Source organism: Nannospalax galili, unplaced genomic scaffold (genome assembly GCF_000622305.1).
Source record: "Nannospalax galili isolate Female #2095 unplaced genomic scaffold, S.galili_v1.0 scaffold2108, whole genome shotgun sequence".
In the NCBI taxonomy this organism is placed as follows: domain Eukaryota; kingdom Metazoa; phylum Chordata; class Mammalia; order Rodentia; family Spalacidae; genus Nannospalax; species Nannospalax galili.
This window is the reverse complement of record NW_008358188.1, coordinates 214546-226868: the sequence shown is the minus strand read 5'-3', so window position 1 is coordinate 226868 and position 12323 is coordinate 214546. Positions and strand designations below refer to the sequence as shown.

The following is a 12323-nucleotide window of genomic DNA, read 5'->3' as shown; positions in this document are numbered from 1 at the left end:
GTCCCGCACCTTCCTGAGTAATCCGGCAGCTGACGGATCTCGCACCTCGAGGAAGTGCACGGGTGAAATTGGGGCGGAACCCGACCGGGCCAGCCCTGGTAGCAGAGAGCTTCAGCAATGCGGAGAAGCCGGGACCCGCCAGCAACACGGAGCAGACGCGGTGTGGGACCCGCCGACTCCCAGGTGCGCGCAGGAGACTGGCGCCACGCTAGCAGCTGGCGCCCCGAGATCCCTGTGCCCCCATAACAAAACAGCTCAAACATTCAATAGCTCATGAATGGATAATTTAAATCCTGAATATATACACCTGGAGATTTTATTCAGCTGTAAATATATATGAAATTTCCAGGTAAATACATAGAACTGGAAATTTTCTGTGTGAAGTAATCTAGACCCAGAAAGACAATGCTATATGTTTTCTTTCAGATGTGGAGCATATTTTTATGTGCATTTACTTGAAATACCTAAAGAGTACAGAAAGCTAGAAAGGGGCTATTGGGTGGGGAGATGCTTTAAGGGACAGTGTAGTAGGTGATATGAAAGTAGAGCGGGAATACTGGGGGTGGGGTGGTGCTGAAGTAAGAATGGAAGTGGAGGAATGGGAGAGAAGAGCTGGTAGGGATAGGGCTAACCAAAATGATGTATAAAAATGCTAGATGAAAACCACTATTCTGTAAGCGAATTCAAAATTTTAATTTTCAATGAGTTTGGATGGGAATAAAGGGGAAGAAGGAGCTCAAGAGAGGTGCTACCATAGGAGACTGGTATTATTGAGGGAGAAATGGGAAAAATGGGGATACTTTAAATGGGGAGAGCATAGAGGGAGGGTTAGACAGGGAGAGAGATGGGGGAGAGATAAGAGAGAGAAGGGGGGTGAGGAGAGATAAATAAGGCCTAGCTAAGTATAAAAAACCATTGGGAATCATATTAGTCCAAAAACCTACTGACAAATTATACATACAATATCTCTACTTGAGTCCATGTGTATAGCTGAAGGTTACATAATAAGAAAGAGTGTTAGACAGGAGAAACCTTCCTTTGAGTTGTTGGCCAGGGTGATCCAAGAGACTCCCAAAATTACATAGGTTATTGCTACAGCCCTTGATTGCCTTCTAGAACTTGAAAGTAAGACACTATTGTTGAAGACAGGGCATACTTCAGACATAGGATTTGGAGCAATGTAGCTGAAACTGGCCTAGAAGTCACTTCCCCTGAGGGCTATCTCTCATAGCTTTGGAGAGCACTGTGCAAGCTGCTAAGGGAGAACATCAACCAATAGTCCAACCCCAGCTTCAAAACATAATAAGCACATCAATGGCTGGCACAGCAAATGACACTGGTGCAGTAGTGGCACTTTTATCTTGGGGGTAATCAACAGCTATTTAATTAGACTTAAGGCCCACTCGAAGGGAGGAAACTCATATGTGTTGCTGTAAACATAGCCAAATACACATGGCTGGAGAGATCATAGATCTTAGAGAAAACCCCAAGGCGCTCACATCCCAGGAAAAATGTAATTTCTTACTATGTGCGAAATATGGATTGTTATATTTACACACAAGTATCCCAGTCAGAATTTATCAAAGAAACTTCTTTTTCAACAGATGGAGACTATCACAGAGTTCCACAACTGGTCACACACAGAGATTGTGAATTGCCCAAGCCTAAGTGGCACATCTGCAATGTAACCTCTATACCTAAGGCTCACAGAATATAGAACAAGGGGTAAAGAGGACACTAATGAATATTTCAATTCTCATCATTTAAGCTTCCTCCTGCAACAGAGGGCTAGGAACACAAAAGGTCACAGATGGCCAAAGCATAGAGAATAAGAGTCTGCAGAGTGTGGGTCCTCGGACAGGACTCCTGTATTAAATTCCACCCACTCAGGGTTCAGGAACCACTGTGGAAGAGGGGATGGAAAGACTGTAAGAGCCAGGGAGGAGGTGCACGACCATAAGGAAGTAGAGTCTTAGAGGCTTCTGTGACCTTGTGCATATGAACTTACAATATTGCTGATATCATGCACAAGACCCACACAAACTCAAGCAGACAAAACCCCAACAGAGAACTGTGGAAATGAACAGCAAGCCTCAATCTTAGTTGCAGAATTATTGGTAGCTGATTACTACTGGGTGAGGAAGAGCTGATCTTAAAGGGAGGGACTCTAGATAGGCTGACTAGACCTCAATGGATGAACTCACATTGAGGGACATCTGGGGACACTAACTTGACAAGATAGGCCTTAACACAAATGATGGAATGTATGAATTCCAGTGGGTGGCATTATGGGAGGGGTGAAGGGGATATAAAGATGATTAAGATTGATTAAGATTTTCTGTATGAAAACCAGAAAAAATTCAATAAAAATTTACAAAAAATTGAAGTTTGAAGGAAGAAACCTTACATAACTGGATTACATTGCTTCTGCAAGTCATGGGTTATTAAACCAAAATCCAAGTGCCAGTTAAGTGATACCTCCTTGTGAGTTGTTTGCCAGGGAGGACCCCAAAACAATACCAGCCCTTGTCATTCCTCTTGATTGCCCTTTAGACTTAGATTATAAGACCCTTTTGCTGAAGGTATCACACACTTTGGTTGCAAGATATATAGCGAGATCAAGCTGGAACTGATCTGGAAGTCCTCCTTGTTTCCTAGTTTCCATAGTGTTAGAAGAACACTTCCATAGTGTTCCAAGCTATGACAGTTGCTTGGAGAGAGAAGTCATCAATGGTCTTACTTATCTTACATTGTGAACTACAGTACCAATCTGCCAGGCATGACTATTGTTATGGTAACCAACCACTTTCTGGTGAAAGCTCTCCAAAGGCTGGTGAACGCCATTCATGTCTGGTGCAGCAAACCTGGTCAAATGCCCATAGCTAAGGATGTTACAAGCCCTAATGGGAAAGCTACTGCTGTTGTTTAACTAAAAAGATACATTACGCCCGTCTAATTGCCTTCTAAAGATTTATGTTTATACCTGTAGATTAGTGCTGCTCTAGTCAAAGAAGTTTCTTATTGCAGTGGGTGGTGGTTACTGCAGAGACCCATAACTGGGGTCAAAGAACTGGGAATATGTGACTGTTGATTTCTTAGCCACAAATGAAACATCTATATCAGCACTTTTAAGTCTCAGGGAACATCCAAGAAGATGGGGCAGAAAGAGTACAAAACAGGAGGAAGAGGCGGAGTGCTATGGAATACTGTCTACCAGGTGTGACATGGTATTTTCACTCTTGAACTCTCAGTCTCTATTACCTGCAGAACATCTGCACAAGGTTGGACCCATCAACACTGTCTTCATGTCGCTCATGAAGCCCAAAACTTCCCTGAGGGAACTAATGATTGCTGGAGTATGGAGAGATATTTTCTTGAGTTGTGTAGCAACTGGTTAAGTTTCCAATACTCCAATAAGAAAAAACCCTCACTGATGCTCATGTGTTCAATTACTGGCTTACCCAAAAGAAAGGACCAGTTGGGAAGAGGAAGAGAATTGGCAGGAGTTGGAGGGGGGAAAAGAGGGGGATGGGGCATGATAAAAATGCTTCATATATATAATATATATATGAACATGCCATAATGAAACAAATCATGTGTATAATTAATATATGATAATAAAATTTTCACGAGTAAATGCTTCTTAAAAAAAAGAAATATTAAGTTGTAGAAAAATGTGCAGTAATACGGAGGTAAGTTCTCTTCCAATCCTGTCAACTGTTACTGCCTCTGTTCCAACCCCAGTGAAGGATTCTGTGTCATGACAGGGAGAAAAGTGACCTCACTGCCCATCCATTCCCTGCTGTTGCTAAAATAATTCATTTTCTTTTCTGTGACCCAATTTGAATGGGATTCATCCAGTTGTAGGCAACCGCATGACAGCTGGAAATGTTTCTAGTTCATTATCTATGAGTTAAGGGTGGGATAGTTACTAGTAGACGCTCACTTCTATTACCTGGACTTTCATCTGCCCATCTGTGATCATACCTAGGACCTCTGGATGCTTCATCAGGAGCAAAAGTCCATATTTCATTGTGGTACTTGTTGTCTCTGTTCCTGCGCCAAAAATATCTGATGTGGTGGTGATCATATTTTCCATGGTAAATTCAGATTGCTTATTATGTTTTTCCTAGCAATGATGGATGAGAAAGAATTAGTTTTTTAAGGAAGAAAGCTTTATATATAACAATCTAATTCAATATAATATAAGCACTTTGTAAAGTAAGTCAGATCTTCAAGTATTATAACTAAAGTTGGATGTTGAATGGCTATCAGTATTCCTTCACACAATTAAAATACAATCAAAGTTACAAACTTCCAAGTCCTTTCTGATTACTCACTTTCTCACCCATGAAGAAATTCAGCTCCTCTGAGATCTCTTTCAAATGTAACTTGTATCACGTCCTTTACTGACACTTACCATTTGTTCTAGCATCTGTTGTATCTTTATCATGTCTACTTTTCTCATCCTGGTGTCCAGCACTGCACGTTTTTAAACTGCATCCCTAGTCATGACCTTTTCAGTCATTACACCCACCACCACAGCTCAACTAAATCTAGAAAACACAGGCTGGAGAGTTGGCTTAACAGTTAAGAGCACTGGCTGCTCTTGCAGAGGGTCTGGGTTCAGTTCTCAGCACCTACATGGCAGCTATATTAGCTGTCAATAATGCCATTTCCAGAGGATTGGATGCCCTCTTCTGATCTCTGCCAGCGTGGCACACGTGGTGCATTTACGTACATCAAGGCAAAGCAGTCATACCCATAAAATAAAAATAAATAAATCAAAAAATTAAAAAAGAAAACCTCTTCAAAGTTTAAATACACTTGATAACTACACTTAACATACCCTGGAAGTGGTTATCCTCTTCACTAATATAAGCCATGCTTTCAGTAAAGCCTACCTCAACTGTAAAGAATCTCAATAAAGATTATCCCTGTGCTCCCTAATTCATTACACTTGCCACTCATGAGTTTATTTTATATATAATGCCATGTTATTATCCTTCTTGAATGAGTGTGTATGTGTTTCAATTTGCCTCAAAGTAAAGAGCTATTCTTGTACATGATAAACAGAAGAACTTTGGTGATTGAGATGTGAGTCAGCAGTTAAGAGAACTGGCTGTTCTTGCAGAGGACCCAGGTTCAGTTCCCAGCACCCACATGGTGGCTAACAACCGTTATAACTTCAGTTCCAGGGGATCCGGCACCCTTTTCTGTCATCTGCAGTCATTGCATGATATGGGTGCACTCACATACATATAGGCAATACACTCATACACATGAAATTTAAAAAAAAAATAAATATTTTAAAAAATAGACAAATTTCTAATTCTAAGTAAACTGAGTATCTTAAAACCTCCCAAAATATACTATATGATTTTCTCAAGAAATAGATTCCACAAGCAATGAACATGTACCTAAGAAGTATTCATTTTAATATCCTGGTTTGACTGAGTAAAGAAAAGCTAAATCTGAGTCACATCACCACAAATTCGAAGTCGCAATTCAGGCTCACATTGTACCTTTTCCATTTTAATCAGGAAATAGTCAATAAAATCCCGAGGGTTATTGGGGTCCAGAGATTTTTGATGCTCTTTTATTTCTTCTAAAATAAACTGTTTTTGGATATTCGAATTTTTAAAGAATCTTCTATGACTTGCTGAGATATAATGTAAAACAGGGAAGGCATTGCACACCTGAAAGAGGAGCAAACTTTCATTAGCTCAAACAGTAAGCATTTACAGGCCATTATCAGCTGTCCAGCACTTTGCTGTGCACTGAGTAAATATGCCTCCTGCGTTCCCATATACCTGATGGACAAGCATGGACAAAACGAACAGAGCTGCTGCATACACAGGCTCAGCAGCAGCTTCAGAATCACATATGTTCGATTCCTGACCACAAATCTACAAAGGAGTTTGCGTTTATCTATTCTCTTTGCCCTCTTCAGAACACCGACATCCAGAATGGCTAGTCAACAATTTTCAGACACCAAGCTAGTGACAGCAGAGACAAAACCAGCCTTTATCACAGTTTACCCTTCACATATTCCACCAGCTGCCTAAAAACTCATCAGGGCGCCAACTCTTTTGCTGCAATGAAGAATCAGTGCATCAGAAGCTCAGTCTGGCATCTCAAATCCATTTCTATAGGTTCCTGCAGTAGCACCTCAAATCCCCCCAAAGCTCCTAATAGCCCAAATGGTGAAGCTGATCAAGAGCAAGGATGCTTTCCAGGAGGCCTTGTCTTAACAGGAGGGAAGTTTATAGTAGTGGACTTCTCAGCTTTGTGGTGTTGACCTTATAAAACAATCAAGCCCTTCTTTTACTCCCTCTCTGAATAATATTCCAATATGGTGTTCTTTGAAGTGGACACGAATAACAACCAGGGTGTTGTTGCAGACTGTGAAAGCAAATGCATACCAACTTTCCTGTTCTATAAAAACAGTCAAGGGAGGGGGGTGTGAATTTTTGGAGTTAACAAGGAAAATCTTGAGTCACTATTAATGAATTTTCCTAATCATGTCCTGAAAAATACGCCCAGCAGTGAGCAGTTTAAAATCTATTATTTGGGGTGTGGGGCTGGAGAGATGGCTCAGCAGTTAAGAGCATTCGTTGCTCTTACAGATGAGCCAGGTTGGGATCCCAGTATCAATATGAGAGCTCGCAACCATATATAACTCCAGTTCCAGGGGATTTGACATCATCTTCTGACCTCCTCAGGCACTGCATGCACATGGTACACTTACATACATGCAGGCAAAATACTCACACATGTAAAATAAAAATGAATACTACTTAAATGATTAATTAAAATTCTGTAATTTTCTAATCTTGGATAAGGTATGAAGTACGGAGATTCTAAACCCAACTACCATCCTATTCCAAATAACAATAAAATATTAATCATACCCCTTTTAAAAAATAAGAAAACATCAGAATGACCCAGGAAGTGTCCAAATCAGTTAGCACATTTGTGTTTAGGGATCAGATGCTCACAGGAGGGTCACACCTACCTGATTAATCTGGTCTTTCCTGGTTCTGGCTTTAAGTTGTACCTTAATAGTTACCAAAAAAAAAATGTACTTTTGCTGCTAGTATGAATCCAATTCAATATAGAATCATGAAATCTAGATTCTAGATCCTAGATCTAGGTCACTGACAGGGTTGGCTACAGTGCTTTGGAGAATGTGCTTCATAAGCCTGGTCACAGTATCCTGCTCCCCAAAATTAGGGGTGAACTATTGGATATCCAGTATCCTTGCCTTGTGGAACACATTGTGACATTTGTTGCCAGTGGTGTACAGCATGTTACTATTAGTGGTGTACAGCATAGGTTGGTTTAATGGTTGTACAGCATAGACTGCTAACATTATCTGATAGGGCACCACAGTAAGGAATGCATTCTATATCATGAAGATCTATATTCAGGCACAGGAAAAAAATCAGAAAAGTTTTTTTTTTCTCAAAAGAAATACCTTGATAAAATTGAAGGCATCTGATATTATGTTTTTCTTTTGATTTCATTTCACGTTATCATTTTCCTTAAGCCTTAAATGAATTTGATGTCTCACAAACAGGTTAGAAATGATAACAAATGATAATCTAGAAGATTATTATGTAAATAAGGGGAAAACTAAAAGCAATTGGTCTTCACGCACGGTTGTTGACTTTTTCTTTGTTCTTTATTTTGTCAGGTATCATTATGCACCCAGGTTGGCCTCAGTCTTTGCAGCCCAGGCTGCACCATCACACCCAGCAATTTAGCTGTCTCATTAAAGAAACATTGGGACTGGAGAGGTGGCTCAGAGGTTAAGAGCATTGGTTGCTCTTGTAGAGGATCTGTGTTTGGTAGAGATGTGAGGCAGCTTACCACCACCTGTAAATCCAGATCCAGGCGATCTAATAGCCTCTTCTGGACTCCGCAGGCACCTACACTCACACATGCACATACCCACTCAGATGAACACGTGTATGTGTAATTAAAAATAACATAAAATCTCAAAACATTAATATTAAAGAGGCACTTTAGCTCATATTTGTAATTTCAGCACTCAGGAGGCTAAATCGGGAAGATCATGAGTTTGAAGCTACCTTGGGCTATATGGTGAAACCTTATATAGAACAGTAACAACAAGAGCCTATTTTTGAAGTTACACTGCCTGCCAACATATTATTAATCTCCCACTGGCTATGTTATAGATGACACCTAACTGAAGACACATAACGGGTTGAAGCTTTCATCTGCAAAAGTTTCTCTTTGCTCTTCTTTCCTGTTCTGTGTTTTAATGATGACCTACATAGGAATTGGAACAGCAATATAGTTACACTAATTTTCTTACCCCACCTTTTCCTACGTTGACCTTGCACTGTAATTTCCCGTTTCTAGCTTTTCTTTTTTTCTACAGGGCTGTAAATTCTAAACAAAGTCCATGTATTTTACTTATTTGTGTAGTCATCAATTTATTTACTCATTTATTATTTCGAAGAAGATCTCACTATGTTGTAGTTCTGGGTGGCCTTGATCTTAAGATCCTCTTGCCTCAGACTCCCAAGTAACTGTGATAACACATTACACTGCGGCCCACAGATCAAAACCACATTAAAAGTCTGAAATAGCCGCTGATGTCAGATGTAAGGAAAAGGATGGGGAAAAATCAGTTTTCCATTTGTTCCAAGGCTTCCTAATCGATTTTATTTTTTGTTTTTCAGAATCAAGACTATCTCCTGATCTTCAGATCATATATGGGCCCAGGATTTCCTAATACTGTTCTTTACACGTATAGCTAGCAGAGAAAAATGTGTTTGGCTAAATTATTATGGAGATTACTCTAGGACATGTAAAGCAGTTTAGTGTAAGTATGTTCTGACAGAAAGAGGAGACTGGGAAGGAAGAATAGTGGTTGGGAACGAGAAGGCAAAGGAAGACAAAAGGAAAAGAGAAAGGAAAAGATCTTCCAAAGATGGAGATGTTGTCAGGATGTATAAGTTGGCACGCAGCCTTCTTACTGAGTACTACATGGCCCTCCTCTTCTCCCTACAAAAGACCGTTCACATACCCAAGTTCACTAAAACTGCCTCTTTCTGAGGCTGAAAGCTCTACCCATATCCTCTCAGGGTGCCATCCCTTCAATAAACCTGATTTCTTTCCTACGAATACAACCCGAGTATTAGTTTCTGTATAGCAGGGATACAGACAACCAAATTGTAATTTCACATGTAAATAGAACTAGACTTACCAGGGTCCAAGGAGCAGTTAAAACCTCAAGATTTTCATGAGACCTCTTAATCAAGGATTGGAACGTCTTATCATTGTAGTCAAAACGATGGTGAAAAATGAAGGAGCAGATCACGTTGCAAGGAACACAGGAAAGAAGGAAGCTTGGATCGCAGGGAGAGCCTAGAAGAGTGGAAGGTAGAAGCTAATACGTAATTCTCATACAGATCTTAATTTTACAAATGAAAACAATTGGGATTGGTGAACTACCTAGATAGTCTACCACCACTACAAACTTCACAGCGTAAAAGACACTTTGTTGTTTCCCCAAACTAAACTGTCTGACATGTTCCATCTATCTTGTTAATTTTCCCAAAAATATTCTCCTCTTTTCACTAAGCTCCCAAAGTCCTCATTTAGAATAGAAAGAAAATGCAAAAAGATAGATCATTTAAAAATATCCATAAATGTGTGCAATTTAAGACTAAGTGTATGCATGTTTCAATTTGAACATCCAGAGAAGTCAGGAAACTAACAAATAGTCACAAGGGGTCCGGGGGGGGGTAGTTTCCTAGGAATATTTTGCTTATTTTTTTGTGTATGAGTGTATTGCCTGTATGTATCTTACTGCATCTGTGTCATGCAATGCCAGTGGGGGTTAGAAGATGGCACTGGAACCCCTGGAACTGGAATTACAAATGGTTGTTAGCTGCCATGTGGGTGCTAAGAACTGAACCCGGGACCTCTGGAGGAGCAGTCAATGTTCTTATTCACTGAATCATCTCTCCAACCCCTTACAGGACTTTCCTAAAGTATATACATATACACCATAAAGAGTTTTAAAGGAGTTGCTTTATAACAGAGAGACATTGCCCCTTCTAGGCACCATAGACTAACCAAATAAAACCTCACTACCAAGAATGGACTCACTGTCTAGAAGCTGTTGGCCAGGGGTCCCATAGACCCTCAGACAATATTGACCTTTGCCCCTGCTCTTGGTTCCCTGTGAGAACCTGATGGTAAGACCTTGTTGCTGAAGACACTACGTACATGAGCTATAGAACGAGAAATCAAGCTGGTGCTGACTTCAGAGCCTCATCTCTCCTGGCTAGTTTTAATAGCTCTGGAAGTTGATATGCATGCTAACTGAAGAGAAAATTAATCATCACCTTTACCCAGAAGTGAATCCTATGAACTATAACAACTGGCCTGGCAAGATATTCCCACTGGTGCAATAGTGGCACAAATACTATGGGAGAAACTAACCTTAATAACTAATCTAAGTGGATTTAAGGTCTGCTTCCTTGGATGGAGCCCACCTGACATTGATATCAGACTTAGGAACCTGAGGCTAGACACGTCACAGGTCATAAGGGAGAGTCTAATATTAGTTTTCTGCTCAATAGATACAGTGTTAAACTGATTCCTAATGACTTAGTGCTATATCCATAGATTAATGCATCTATCAATTCTCAGCAGAGAAATTTCCTTGTGCTGCATCATATGGTGATTAGCACAGAAACCCACACTGGCCAATGCACGGAGAACAAGAGTCTTCAGATTGCTTATCCCTGAATAGGATACTTATAATCAAACTTCTGCCTCCCAAGGCTCAGGGATCATTGTGGAAGAGGGAGGCAGAAAGATTGTAAACATCAGAGGTAGTGGATGATCACAAGGAAACAGTTTTGCAGATAGCTGGTCAGTTACTCATATGAACTCATGGCAACTATGTCAGAATGCACAAGTCCCATACACACTCAAACCAGACAAAATCCCAGCACAGATATTGGGAAGTGCACAAGAAATCCCAGTCTAACCTAGGAAATTTTGGCAACCAATGGCTGCTGGGAGGGGGTAGAAAGATAGTCTCTTTCAAGGCTGTGACTCTTGGTGGGTTAACCAGTCTTCAGTGGATAAACCCACACTGAAGGACATTTGGGGACACAAATTAGACTCTATAGGCTCTCTGTATATAATAGAGCACATTAAATTGGGTGGGGGGGGCAGTAAAGGGAGATGCAGATAGGGGAGAGGATCTAAGTACCATAAAATTATATTGTATGAAAATTGTAAAAATTCAATAAAAAAGATAAATAAATGTTAAATATATACCCAAAAGACTAAGTGTAGGTATTTCCTCATAGTGCCCATACAACTTTTAGCAACTTAATTTTTATTTTATTCTTTAAATGTATACATTCCATGGAGAGTTAATAGTCCTATGGTAGTTTATGATCAATGTTATTTATTTATTAAAATATTTTTTATTGAGTTGAAACTTCTCAGATCCTGCTAGGTGCATGACATCTACACCCCACCTTTGTGCAGTTATAGCTAACACACTACAACCCCGGGGGCAAACAAGCAGTCAGATCAAAAGTGACAGTTACAAGGACAGTAGATCTACCCAATCTGTGATTGGAACGTCCAGCAGTGGTGAAATGGCATCAAGAGTGTGAGAGCCCTACTGAGAGGTGGAATGAAGCTAGTGTGGGTGAAAATGGGTCAGAAGATGAGAAAAAGCCATAATCACTATGGGAAATTGGAACCAGATAATAGAATGCTTCATTTGAAATACAAATGAAATTACAAAATGACTTATATATAAAGCCCAACACAATGCTTTAATTCAAATTTCAAAATTTTGTTCTAAGAAGTTGACAATGATTTTCAGAGATCGTCCTTTTTGAGTCTGGGTCTCCCTGTAGCTCAGCTGGCCTGGAACTCACTATATAGACCAGGCTAGCCTTGAATTCACAGAGATCTGCCTGTCTCTGCCTCCTTAACATCATAGACTGGAAACAACCAATCAATCAAGAACAGAAGATTGATTGAATAAACTATACTGCATTTAAATCAATGCAGTACTATACTACTGAGCTACCAACCTTCTGAAGAACGCTTCACAAGAAACACACAAAGATGATCACCATAGTCCATCTGAAAATAAGCTCATAAAACAACATGTATAGTACATGCTCCATGTTCTTGTCCATTTTGCCACATACCTTGGTTCATTGACACATTTAGTTCATTTCCAAAATTTATCCTAAGATGAACCAGATTATATAAATACTACTTGTAATAATTATATATATATA

General features: G+C 39.9%; 1 protein-coding gene across 1 annotated transcript in view; it reads right to left on the bottom strand.

Annotated features, from left to right (window-relative positions):
• LOC103752530 (cytochrome P450 2C70-like) overlaps nt 1-12323 on the bottom strand; it is a 52812-nt gene that overhangs the window by 33600 nt on the left and 6889 nt on the right. Inside the window, exons 4-6 of the mRNA XM_008856354.2 lie at nt 9242-9402; nt 5526-5699; nt 3988-4129 (exon numbers count right to left, since the gene is read on the bottom strand). Coding sequence (XP_008854576.1) covers nt 3988-4129; nt 5526-5699; nt 9242-9402 — 477 coding nt within the window. The remainder of the gene's footprint in view (nt 1-3987; nt 4130-5525; nt 5700-9241; nt 9403-12323) is intronic.